Source organism: Kogia breviceps, chromosome 6 (assembly GCF_026419965.1).
Source record: "Kogia breviceps isolate mKogBre1 chromosome 6, mKogBre1 haplotype 1, whole genome shotgun sequence".
Taxonomy (NCBI): Eukaryota; Metazoa; Chordata; class Mammalia; order Artiodactyla; family Physeteridae; genus Kogia; species Kogia breviceps.
This window is the reverse complement of record NC_081315.1, coordinates 27946683-27960327: the sequence shown is the minus strand read 5'-3', so window position 1 is coordinate 27960327 and position 13645 is coordinate 27946683. Positions and strand designations below refer to the sequence as shown.

General features: G+C 41.9%; 1 protein-coding gene across 3 annotated transcripts in view; it reads left to right on the top strand.

Annotated features, from left to right (window-relative positions):
* NR3C2 (nuclear receptor subfamily 3 group C member 2) overlaps positions 1-13645 on the top strand; it is a 378984-nt gene that overhangs the window by 173981 nt on the left and 191358 nt on the right. For 2 of the 3 annotated variants that reach the window (XM_067035635.1, XM_059066724.2), the window contains exon 3: positions 11834-11973. In XM_067035635.1, the coding sequence (XP_066891736.1) occupies positions 11834-11973 (140 nt within the window). Of the gene's footprint in view, positions 1-11833; positions 11986-13645 lie in introns of all 3 variants that reach the window. The other variant, XM_059066723.2, reaches the window with a different exon arrangement.

Here is a 13645-nt window from a genome sequence, read left to right as displayed (position 1 = left end):
TATGACACTGTTGGTCCCCCATTCCTGTTCTACTCCCATTGACTCCAAGACTCTCCATCATCTTGCCTTCCCGCCTCTTTTGTCTTTCTTCCTCAGGTTTGTTAGCAAGTTCTCTCCCTGCCTAACCAGAAATGTGAGTTTTCTGTAGATTTCCACCGGTGACCTTCTTTTCTCCTCATTTCACCTTCTGCCCGGGTGAGCTCATTCATTGTTCTAAGAATAAAATCGAGAGTCCTTGCTAAGAGCGGCCTACCTCTTAAGTGCTGTTCCAAACTTCCTCTTGTTGAACCTGTTTCTCCTGCTTCCCCTATTCAGCGGTCCTTAGTTTTCTTTCAGTTCATCAGACCTTTTGTTGTCATTATCCTGTATCGTACATATTAACAGCTGTCATCAGTCACTTTGTGTCCTCCAACATGGTAGATCTTTGTACCTCGCTTCATTTTCCGTGTCACCTTTTCAGTTGTCTACCAGATGTTTCAACTCACTGTCCTAGGATCATCTCTAACCACTGAACCTGGTGTTAGAGACTCATGATTTGGGCCTTTTTCCATGCTTGTCAGCGTATAACTCATTGAGTTCTGGATGCCAGTGCATTTGTCCCTGTCTGGACGTTTTTCTTGGTCCAGCTCATTTTCACCTTGCCCCATTTCTTTGTGACGCTTTCCTTCAATACCCAACTGCAAGTCATTGGACTCTATGAATTCTTTATTTTTAGCCATGGATGACTCCTATCACACAGTGACTTTAATATTTACCAATCCACGTGTCTTGCCTACCCTGCTCGATTATAAACTTATTGAGAGTAGAAGTCATTTGTTATCTTTGTGTTCTCAGAAGGACTTCCACAGAGCTGGTGTGGAAGTCACTTGGTTAAAATGATTCATGAACAGTACAGTGGCCAGTAATTACATTTGACACTTCGTTTTGTTAGAAAATACATTTTCATCTAGATTGAAATATTTTTGCCTATTTTCCAAAAAAATAGATTTTGCATATTCTCATCAAGTGGGAATTTGTCTAGCCATAATGGAAGGAGAAGAAGTTACTTGAATGTCCTTCTAGCATGGATCTTTATTTTGAAAATGAAATTTTACACATCCTAGGCTAGGCTTAGCATGTGATCCAAAATATTCCTAACTTTTTTTCCTTCTAGATCTCTGTCAGGATACGTTCCTGCTGTGCTCAAGCTATGCTCCGTTGATTATAAGTCTTTTATGGGAAAATTGCATTCACTTAAATGAAATTCAAAGTATAGAAAATACTTATTAAACAGAGCCACTCTAATAAATATTACTACTCATATAAACTACAGTAAAACCAAACAAACTAAAAGGTAAATTGTAAAAGACTAATCAGCCATTTGGGGGCTTTAATTTTTATTTTCCAAGCTAGTTATATTCTTGAAGTTTCTGTGTCAGGTAGCTTTATCTATAGTTTTATTCATACATCTGAGATTGAAAGATGTGTACCAATTATTTAATTCCTGTCTGTGGTGCATTATGAATTGTGGCTTAAGAGGAGGAATTTTATTTAGTGGTAAATCATCCCCCAGAATATTAATGTTTCACTTATCATCAAAGATAATAATACCACCAAAGAAAATATACCACAAGAATCACTCCCTGGGCTTCTCTGGTGGTGCAGTGGTTGAGAGTCTGCCTGCCGACGCAGGGGACACGGGTTCGTGCCCCGGTCTGGGAAGATACCACATGCCGCGGAGCAGCTGGGCACGTGAGCCACGGCCGCTGAGCCTGCGCGTCCGGAGCCTGTGCTCCGCAACGGGAGAGGCCACAACAGTGAGAGACCCGCGAACAGCAAAAAAAAAAAAAAAAAAGAGTCACTCCCAGATATTCCCCCTAAGTAGTGGGAAAACTAAAGTGAGATATCTAATGTTAAAAATTGACTCAAAAAGGAAATAGTCAGCAAAAGGGGTTTTTTGCCTCATTTATATGTGGATGAAAGATAGGATTTTAGTAAACTAGTAGTCAAAGGTGATTTGTTTATGAAATGTATTTTTTGTATATTGAGTGTTCTCCAAATTCTTAGGTTTCTTAAATTTAGTGTTCTTTATATAAAAGTATATATTTGAATCTCAGTGTTTGTTTATCCTAATGATCTAATGTGGCTGTTCCCAACCTACATGCTACAGTCACCAGAGGAACCAGAATTCTTAAAAGAGATTCTCAAATCCATATTCACACAGAACATTGCCTAAACAGTAAATAAACAGTATGGCTGTTGCTGTACCACTCTCTTATACTATATATATATATATATATATATATATATATATATATATATATTTTTTTTTTTTTTTTTTTTGCGGTACGCAGGCCTCTCACTGTTGTGGCCTCTCCCGTTGCAGAGCACAGGCTCCGGATGCACAGGCTCAGCGGCCATGGCTCACGGGCCCAGCCGCCCCGTGGCATGTGGGATCTTCCCGGACCGGGGCACGAACCCACGTCCCCTGCATCGGCAGGCGGACTCTCAACCACTGCGCCACCAGGGAAGCCCTATACTATATTTTTAAAAACCTTTTTTTCTGTTGCTAACCAATGTTATACATGCTTATATAAATTTAAAGCAGTACAGAAAAATATGCTATAGAAAAGTAGAATTATCTGTAGTTCTACTACTATGCCAGTCACTATTAAGAGTTGTAGGGACTTCCCTGGTGGTGCAGTGGTTAAGAATCCGCCTGCCAGTGCAGGGGACACGAGTTCGAGCCCCGGTCCAGGAAGATCCCACATGCCGCGGAGCAGCTAAGCCCGTGCGTCACAACTACTGAGCCTGTGCTCTAGAGCCTGCGAGCCACCACTACTGAGCCTGCACTCTAGAGCCCATGAGCCACAACTACTGAAGCCTGCCCGCCTAGAGCCTGTGCTCTGCAACAAGAGAAGCCACCGCAGTGAGAAGCCCACACACTGCAACAAAGAGTAGCCCTGGGTCACTGCAACTAGAGAAAGCCCGTGCACAGCAACAAAGACCCAACACAGCCAAAAATAAATAAATTAATAAATGAATTTTTTTTTTAAAGTTGTAGATCCAACCATAATACTGATACATAATAGTCAGAATTTAAATAGCGTTGAATATGTGTCCGACACTGTTTTATGTGCTCTTAAATATATTGAGTAATTCAGCCAGCAGAAAGAATGAAATAATGCCATTTGCAGCAACATGGATGGACCTAGAGATTATCATACTAAGTGAAGTAAGTCAGAAAGAGAAAGGCAAATACCATATATCATGTATATGTGGAATCTAAAATACGTCACAAATGAACTTTTTTACAAAACAGAAATAGACTCACAGACATAGAGAACAAACATATGGTTACCAAAGGGGAAAGGGGGTGGGGGAGGGATGAATTAGGAGTTTGGGATTAGCAGATGCAAACTACTATATGTAAAATAAACAGCAAGGTCCTACTGCATAGCACAGGGAACCATATTCAATATCCTGTAATAAACCTTAATGGACAAGAAAAAAATATTTTGATGACTGTGTTACAATAAAAATTGGATTCCTTTAAAATATATCTATATCTATCTATCTATCTGTATGTATGTATGTATTGACTAATTTACTCTGTAGAAACCCTATAAGATAGGACTTTTGTTATCACTCCTTAACAGATGACAAAGTGGGCCCAGAAAGGTTAAAGAAGACTGATATATGTTTGCTCCCATTTTTTCCTATGGATAGACTATCATTTAATATTATTGCTCTTGTATTATTTACAAAAATAGGAACATACCATACTGATACTGTTTTACCACTGTCGGGTCCAAAACAAACTCCCCTGAACTGCCAAACTGCTCTTCATTTCACTATGAAAATATAAATAGCATCACCATACAATTTTTCGGCAAGTCTGGTGGGTACTATCTACTTAAAAAACGAAAAGGCCATTTCTCACTGTCTTAAATACTTCAAGCTAAATCCAAGCTCTGTCGTCTCCTACCTGGATAATTGCTGGAGCCCACGTGGCTGGTCTCCCCACTTCCAAAGTCACCCACTCCTGTAGTCCATTCTCCAGGCAACAGCCAAAGTCAGATTTTTAAATGTCATGCAGATCGTATTACCCTTCTGCTTAAAACATCTCAATATTCACATCACTCATGATGTGACTTAAACTGGCATCCTGAGTCATCACCACAGCCCTCGAGACCCATGTAGTGTCTCTCTGTCCTCTTGGCCCACACATCCTACCTCCTCCCATCCCTCCTGCCTCCTTTCAGCTACTCCTTTGCCCTCGTTTCCATCTCTGGAACGTGTCGTGTTCATTCCTGCCTCAGGGACTTTGCACTTGCTCTTCCCTTTGTTGGAGTCTTCGCATGGCTGGCTACTTTGTCCTTTCAGTCCCGCCAGAGACGCCTTCCCAGGCTACCTTCCTAAAGAATCCTAACCATCCACTACCCCAGCCAATCTCCATCTCTGTCATTTTCTTCAAAGTACTTTCCACTGTCTGAATTTATTTCCTTACTTCTGTATTGTTGTTCTCTCCTACTATGTAGAAACTCCATGAGAACAGGGACTTTTTCTTATTCATCTGAGTGCCTAGAAAAGGCAGGAGGGCATAGCAGGCTTCCAATGAATAGCTTAATTAATGAAGGATTTAAAACACACCAGCATGTTCAGATAGAAGGATGTTTCCTGAAGTATTGTTTGCGTAGGCCTCCAAACTCTCACTCTGCTCTAGATAACTGAATGAATGCTTGAATTGATTGCGTGTGCAAAGATTCAACTTTTCAGCAGCTGGTGATGATGGTAGAAGCATCTCTGATTAAGTGAAAGTACAAAAGACAGGTTTGCTTAATTGATGTTGAGAGAGCTTGAGAAATGGGACAAACGCCTTGTCATGTGAAGAATTTCTGGTCACTGAATAGTGGATCAATCACTATGGTGTTGTTATGTAATTGTTATAAAGATGGGGAAGTAACATAGTAATTCCTGGAACAACATGGTGCATTATAGATTCTCAGCTGAATTTTCCAGTCAGTCGGTAGAAATCCCTTTTTCTCACACAGCTTCTTATTGCTTTTCCCTAAGCATCCAACCGAAAGATTGCCCAGTAAGTGTTTTTGATGATCGGTTAGGATATCCCCTCCCAATTGTCACCCAAATCATCGTGAACCTTTGATTAATCTCTTTAGCTCTTCACTGAGTCATTAAAACTATCCTATTTGGTACTGAAAATAGTTGCACCTTCCTTGTGTTTCCTGAAGAGAGAGACTTGTCTTTACAAGTGGAAACACAATGCTCACTAATTTCTGCTTTGTATAATATCTTAACGTTTGTCTAAAACCCTATGAACTACCTTTGTTGATTATAAAATTCTTTCTGTGCATAATATTTCTTTGATTACCAAGACCAAAAATGACCAGTTTGGGTAGCTTTTCCCAACTCGTCGCTGTTAAAAATGGTTTTTAGTGGGTAGAATACCAGTTGAATGCACACATTTATGCAGAATTTTTAAGCAAAATCAGCAAAGACACAATCATATAGATGCAAGAAAGATTTTAAGTGCCATAGGATTAGCTGTTCTAGAAAGAATACGTTTTTACATGTAGATGTTTTTATGCTTGATCTAGATCAAACAATGGCTATTTACTGTGTATAAGGTGCTGTCTTTAATTTGAGCTTGATTTTTTTGTTGTTGTTGTTTTTTTGTTTGTGGTTTTTTTTTGAGGTACGCGGGCCTCTCACTGCTGTGGCCTCTCCTTTCGCGGAGCACAGGCTCCGGACGCGCAGGCTCAGCGGCCATGGCTCACGGGCCCAGCCGCTCCACGGCATGTGGGATCTTCCCGGACCGGGGCACGAACCCGTGTCCCCTGCATCGGCAGGCGGACTCTCAACCACTGCGCCACCAGGGAAGCCCTAATTTGAGCTTGAAATCCACTTCAAATAAAGCTTGATCATGACAGGGTGTTCCGTTTATCTTTTGTGCCCATATTCATCTTAAAGGGATATCTTGAAAAGGATCTTAGAGATGATCTGCTCAACATTCTTATGGTGAGAATTACGGCCCAAAGAGGAGAGGTGATTTTGTTAAGGTTTTACCAGTTAGTGGCTGAGCTAGAACCGGAACCAGCCTTCCTTACTGAGCCCCTGTGCCTGCCTTTACCCCTGCGTGTTTGGGACTCACCTCCCATGAGGATGCTTAGATGTTATAAGATGTTAATGGATTATACATACTATAAAGGTGAATTCTTACATCCAAAAGTCACTCGATAAGCTTTGTGTTTTGATGTAACCCAGAATCTAAGAAGTGAGTTCAAGATCTGCTCCCTTCTCCTCCTTTTCCTCTCCTCCCTCTCCCTGCTTATAAAATGTAATCATGTGTTTCCTGAAACCAGACATATACCCTTCCAACCATGTACCGTCTTTCAGTTTCAGAGGTAATCCCATGAAAGGGTGTCAGTGGAGACTGGAGTTTTCCCGGCCCATCCACACTTTGTGGCCTGTCTTCTTTGTCACTAATGCAGACGCTTGAGGGATAGCTCGCTGAGCTTTTGAGGATAGTCTGTCTCCCCGGATGTTTTTTTTGCCCTCTGTGCAAAGCTAAATGAACCATATAGGAATTGAACCTAAAACCTTGGCCTCATTCATTTATCTTCTTTAAAATTGCCTTTTGGAAATTTATGTTCTGCTGTGATGAGATTAAGGTTGTGATTTCATTCATTCAGTAAATAGTCCCAGCACCACATTAATGGCAGCAGACAGCACAGAGAGGCAGAGGACAAGCTCTTTGCCCTCAAGGGATTAGGATAAGCGCACAAATCAGGAATATCAGGGCAGAAGTGATGTCCGCTGGGGGAGGGGGGTGAGTGCATCAGGAATTCACAAAAGCGAATCCAGTGAAGGGAGAGAGGTGCGTCCTGCCGGGAGAACATCAGGGGCCCTTGAAGGATGGACAGGTTTCCCAGGAGTCGGGGCGGGGGTAGGCGTACGTAGATGGTGGTACCCACAGCACCTCCACAGGGATGTTGCAGCGGGGCAAGCAGAAGCGTGAGAGGACCTGCGGGGACAGGCAGGAAGGAAGAGGGACACGAACGTTATCACTTATGGTGGCGTTGTGTAGGGAGGATGGAAGATTTCTGGAACTGGGCAGTAGTAGAATCAGAACTGTATAACAGGAAACGTCATTTGTCCGCCTCTGTAGAATGAACTGGAGGGTTGGGGAAGAAGCCTGAGGAAGTGACGAGGGTCTGAACCAGGGCTCCCAACAGGGTGAAGAGAAGTGATGGGAGACGGTCAAGCCTGGACAAGCAGAACTTGGTAACTGACTAGATGTGATCGCGAACGTTTGAACCTGGGCGCCTAGCAGATGGCAGTACCCTTCCAGAAGCCTGTAGTCCATAGAGGCTGGGAAGTTATGTAAAGGAGGTGAACACATGAAATTGGAACAGTGGGGAGAGGTTGGAGCTGGATATGAAGATTTGGGAAGTCATTCACCAGGAGAGCTGTTTGAGCTGGGAGAGTGGATAAGATCATTAAGGGATAAGGTGTAGAAATGAGAAAAAAAAGATGGCCAGAGGTAGACCGCCAAAGAAAATCTGCATTGGTGATTAAGACAATGAGAAAGAGCCTGAGAAATAGAGACTGAGCTCGGTACACTGTTATAGAAACTGAAGAAGCAGAGGGTTGCCGAGAGACACGTAGAGGCAAGTGTGCTCCCTAGTCATTGAGAGATGTTAGCCAACAAGAAGGAAACCTAATCCACCTTTGCTTTAATTTTGTCATTGAGCCAAATTACTGTTTTAATTGGGATTTCACAATGCATCGTTTTGATGCTATGCTTTCACTTTGACTTCTGTGCATTCGGTTCCACTACATACTTTTCACTCTCAAGACAGTTAAAAACCAATCACATTCTTATATGTAAGGAATGCAGTAGGAGTTCAAAACTGATGAAAAGGCCAGTCATCTGAGATCACTCATTTATCCCAAGTGTTAATCGGGAGCCTAATATGTACCAGGGACTCTGCCAAGCCCTAGGGACATAGTGGCAAATAACACAGAAGCAAATCCAGGCCCCTGTTGCGTTTACCTTCTTGTGTGGATGAAGCAAACAATAAACAGACTAAAGAAGGAAAATACACAGCATGTTCGCTGGTGACATGCGCTAGGGAGGAAAATAAAGCAGAAGGGAAAGGGGGTTTGGAAGAAGGGGTGTTTTCAGTAGAGGGGGCAGAAAAGGCCTGACTGAGAAAGTGACATTTGGATGACACCCTGAAGGGAGGTGGGGGTGTGAGGTTGTATAGATATCTGGGTGAACAGGGGGCAGCACGTGCAAAGGCCCCGAGGTGGGAGCACGCCTGGTGTGTTTGAGGTCTGGCAAGGATGCCAGTGTTGCTGAAGGGCAGCAAGTGAGAGAGAAAGGTTAGTAAAGTCTCGGGGGCCACACTGGGGCCCTGTGGCCATAGATTGAATTTGGCTTTTCCTCTGAGCGTGAGGGAAAACCCTTGGCTGGTTTTGAGCAAAGGAGTGAATAAGGACCATTCTGGCTACAGGGGAAAGAAGGGGGCAAGGAGGAACAGGAAGATGAGCGAGCAGGCTTCCATACATCCTGGGAGGAGGTGTTGATGGCTTGGACTAGAGTGGTCCCAGAGGAGTTGTGGGAAGTGATCAGAATCTGGATGTTTTTTGAGGGTAAAGTAAATAGAATTGAACAGATTGAGAATGAAACTAGAGAGAAGGAAGAGTCAGGGATGAGTCCAAGTTGCTGTATTGGTCGGCTAGGGCTGCATAACAAAGTACCACAAATGGGTGGCTTCGGCAACAGAAATATATTGTTTCATGGTTCTGTAGGCTTGGCCATGTTTAACATGTCAGCTGAGTTAGTTCCTTCTGAAGGCTATGAGGGAGAATCTGTTTCATCCCTCTCTCCTAGCTTCTAGTGGTTTCTTGGCCGTCTTTGGCGTTCCTTGACTTGTAAGTGTATCACTCTCTTCATCGTCACACAGCATTCTCTCTGTGTGTGTCTGTGTCCTAATTTCCTCTTTTTAATAAGAACCCCAGTCATATTGGATTAGGGATGACCCTTCTCCAAAATGACCTCATCTTAACTAATCCTATCTGCTATGACCATATTTCCAAATAAGATTACACTGATGGAAAACTAAAAATAAAATTACCGTATGATCCAGCAATCCTACTCCTCCTGGGCACATATCTGGACAAAACCATAATTCACAAAGATAGATGCACCCCCTATGTTCGTAGAAGTACTATTCACAATAGCCAAAACGCGGAAACAACCAAAATGTCCATCGACAGATGAATGGATGAAGAAGATGCGGTACATATCCACACTGGAATACTACTCAGACATAAAAAAGAACGAATTAATGCCATTTGCAGCAACATGGATGCAACTAGAGATTATCATACTAAGTGAAGTAAGAAAGAGAAAGACAAATACCACATGATATCACTTATATGTGGCCTCTATAATATGACACAAATGAACCTATCTATGAAGCAGAAACAGACTCGCAGACATAGAGAATAAATTCGTGGTTGCCAAGGGGGAAGTGGAGGTGGGGAGGGATGGACTGGGAGTCTGGGGTTAGTAGATGCAAACTATTATATATGGAATGGTCGGACAACAGGGTCCTACTGTATAGCACAGGGAGTTGTACTCAATATCCTGGGATAAACCATAATGGAAAAGAATATAAAAAAGAATGTGTGTGTGTGTGTGTATATATATATATATATATATATATATATATATATATATATAAAAATAACTGAGTCACTTTGCTGTACAACAGAAGTTAACACAACATTGTAAATCAACTGTACTTCAGTTTAAAATAAAAGGTCACCCTCTGATGTCCTAGGGGCTAGGAGTTCAACATTGGAATTGGAAGTGGGGAGAGGACACGATTCAGCCCATAGCAGGCACCATTGACTGAGCCAAGGAAAGTGTGTTTGGATAGAAGAGGAGGAGAGTTCCAAAGACTAAAGTTAAGAGACTCTTCAGTTTGAGGACCAAGACCAAGGCTCACAAAAATGTTAACTACAAACCCCATGTATGCTTGCAGTTGTAAAAAAGCACTTACATGTTAATGATGGTTTTTAAGTTGTATTCTCATTGTTCATGCAATCATGGTATTTTCCTGTGAAGCATAAGAGAGCCAGATATGGATTGAGTTTTACTGGCCAGTATGCCCGAAGAAGTTACTGGGGCTGAAATGGAATGTTTTGAATGCCATAAAGAAGTCAAAGGACACTAATAAAAATAATAAAGAGCATTTTTCTCAGAAGGAGAAACAACTTTGGAGAACATTGTTTCAGCCCTTGATTTGAGAAGTCATTTTTCTAGAAAGTCAGTCATGCTGCAGTGCTCTGAGCAGCTGCATAGTTTGTTCCTTCATCTGTTTTTGGTGAGAGTGTAGTTAAAACATATAAAATCAATTTTTAAAAAAAATCATGAAGGCAATAGTATCACATTTAGCTAATTTGCAAAGCAGAGAAAACATCACCGTAACATAGCCTTTCTAGCCTTTTCGTATGTTTTCTTTGAGTTTTTATGTTCCTGCTGTTTTACATGGAGACAAAAGCTAGGAAAACAAGGTGATGGTGCTGATATACAAAAAAATCTACCCAATGTTTTCTGAACACGTTCAGCTCAAATTTCTCTCACATTCCAGCTCGCGTTGCACATTCTGTTTGCTCTGCCCCTGTCTTTTTCTGGCTACCATCTAGTCGTGCTTCAAAACTCAGCTCAGCTGTCACCTTTGGGGAAGGCTGCTGACTGGTATATCCCGAAGCTTTCCCAGCATGGAAGGCTGAGCCTACAATGTGCCGCCATATTACTCCGCACCTAAGCACATGCCATAATGCTGCGTGTCTCCACCAACTTTGAGGACAGGGACTGAGCAGTCTATATTTATTTCCTCAGTACCTTGCACAGGACCTGTGGGTAGATACTCAATAAGTGCATGTGGGCTAGGAATGAAAAAAAAAAAAAAATCGAATTCTTTGCCTGCTTGACACACGTCGGTCACTGAACTATGAGACCTTATTAGAATTTAAAACAATTTTGTTCAGATTGCGCCATAAACCGGCACGGGAATATGTAATATAGCTTGAGAAAAGTCTCCTTAAAAAGTATTCATGTAAATTGTTGCTTAAAAGGTTAAATTTGTCCCTAAAAACTGCACCCTAAAGTTTCTTACCATGAAAGGTACCTGAGATGGTTACCATATATGGCTTGTTTTTAGTATTGACTGTGCCCCTTTAAATTAGTAAGCAAAATGAAGCAATTTGAACATACCTATGTAAGGTAACATGGGAGAGAATGCAGGAGCTTGGGGGAGTAAAATTGCTGCCAATGGAGACAAGAATTATTTTAGTTTTAATTTGTGGATTGTTTTGGAGAGGGGAGAGTTTTTTATCTGGCATAAATTGAGATGTAATCTGAGTCCAAGTGAAGAGAGTTGAGAAGTATTGTAATAGCCCTTTGATGCCAAAGATACTTCCGTGATGACTCGGCTCAAGATTTCTCTCCTCCCTGTTCACCAAGAATGCAAATAATATTTTTTGGTAAACGTTCTCAAGAACAGGAAAAGGAAGAGAAAATTTATATGGGATTATTTATGATTTCTTAGTATGGAGAAGAGGCTTTGCTATAGAGAATTCTTGATGCATTACTCCCCTCATAGGGTTTTGCCTTCATTACCTAAGTCACTCGGGATGGGACCATATTGAATTCATTGATGGAACCAAGATGACTGACAGATATTGAGCTAAGCTGTACAGCATGTCAAATGTGCCACTACACTGTAGTTATTTAAATCTTGATTTCTTTCCCCAGCTCTACTTTACGAAGTGTTTCCACTGGATCCTCAAGACCTTCCAAAATATGTTTGGTGTGTGGGGATGAGGCTTCAGGATGTCACTATGGTGTAGTGACCTGTGGCAGCTGCAAAGTGTTCTTCAAAAGAGCAGTGGAAGGTAAATGTTCATGTGGGTGTTCCTTTTACACATTTTCTTTCCTGGTGTGTAGTTTACTTGCAAGGTTAACTCGATAGCATTATTGGGAAATAATTCAAATATGTCCTTAGTTTTGGAAGTAATCTGTCCTTAGTTTTGGATGTAATCTGTCAGTGATAAATAGTAATAATGCCTTGTCTAAAAACCACGTGGAGATTCTCCATCGAGCAATATTGAATGGCCAAAATTCTCAATTGTGGTTTAAGAGCAACCAGTCAGAAAGACTGGTTGTTTTGGTTGTTGGTTTGTCTCAGGTTTTTTTTCACTTAGACTTCTCACAATCATTCCACGTCACCATAAGTTTCATTTGCATGATCAGAAAGAGCGTTTTTTTACAGCACGTCTGCCTTGTCTATGTTTCTGTATAAATATGTGTTTGTGGCAAGTTAAAACATTGATATCAGGATCGTGTGTGTAATTTAAGTTGTGTTCCTTACAGAATAATGTCATTTAACAGCTGCTTGAGATTCCAGGTCCCCGTTTGAGTCCTACCTTTGCTCCTCCTGAAAGTTTCCAAACCAGTACATTAAATGAAAAATTGGACTGAGATTCTTTAGGATTATGTAGTCTAGCTTTTGCTTCTGTCCAAGTAATTGTACTTCCTAAGGAGAAATGGTCTTTTTGTTTGTTTCTGCCTTTCTCCAGCTTCACTTCCAAGCACTTAATTAACATCAGGCTTAGGCCTGATGGTTTTATTAATGTTAACTACTATGACTGGTCAAAGTGTAGAATTTTTTGCTATCAGGCGAAGTGTTGTGTAATTAACGCTTATTCTCACTAAGGAGTTCAGCATTAAGATTCCTGCAGGTGTATTTCTCAGGACATTTTTCTGAGAGATGAATTGGTGTTTCAGAGACTTAAGCATAAATGACTTGAATGTTTGTTTTGCTGAGGACCACAAGGAAATGCCCTTAGTTCTTGGATTAAAAAAAAGCTGACCAAGTAGTTATTTCTGTGCTTCTGAGGTTGATTCTGCATTATTTAATGATAGTACATGATTTTACATTATTTACACTATTAATTTTTTAATAGTCCCCAAACCCAGCATTGAATTGGTAATAGGAGTTCCATATTTCTTTCTCGGGGTATGAGCTCTTGGTTACAGGTGACAGAAAATTCAACACAAACTGGCTTCAGCACCAATGGAAATTCATTGGCCCACATAACTGGAAAGTCCTTGTGTGGGCATGGCTTTGGGCAAGCCATGGTCTTAAGCCAGGTCATTTGCATTCAATCTCATTCTCTCCATCGCTTGACTTTGCTCTGGCTCTGTTCTCATGCAGTTCCTCTCGTGAGAAGAAAAGAGGTTTTCTGTTCCCAAGGGTTGTTATAAAAGTCCACAGGCTTCCCTGGTGGCGCAGTAGTTGAGAGTCCGCCTGCCGATGCAGGGGACACGGGTTCGTTCCCCGGTCCGGGAAGATCCCACATGCCACTGAGCGGCTGGGCCCGTGAGCCATGGCCGCAGAGCCTGCGCGTCCGGAGCCTGTGCTCCGCAACGGGAGGGGCCCAATTGAATCTCCATAGACTGAACTTGACTCACGTTGGCCCCCTCCAGACCAATCACCATGGCTGGGGGGAGCAGTGATCTGATAGGCTGATCACCGTGGCTGGGGGTAGCAGTGATCTGATAGGC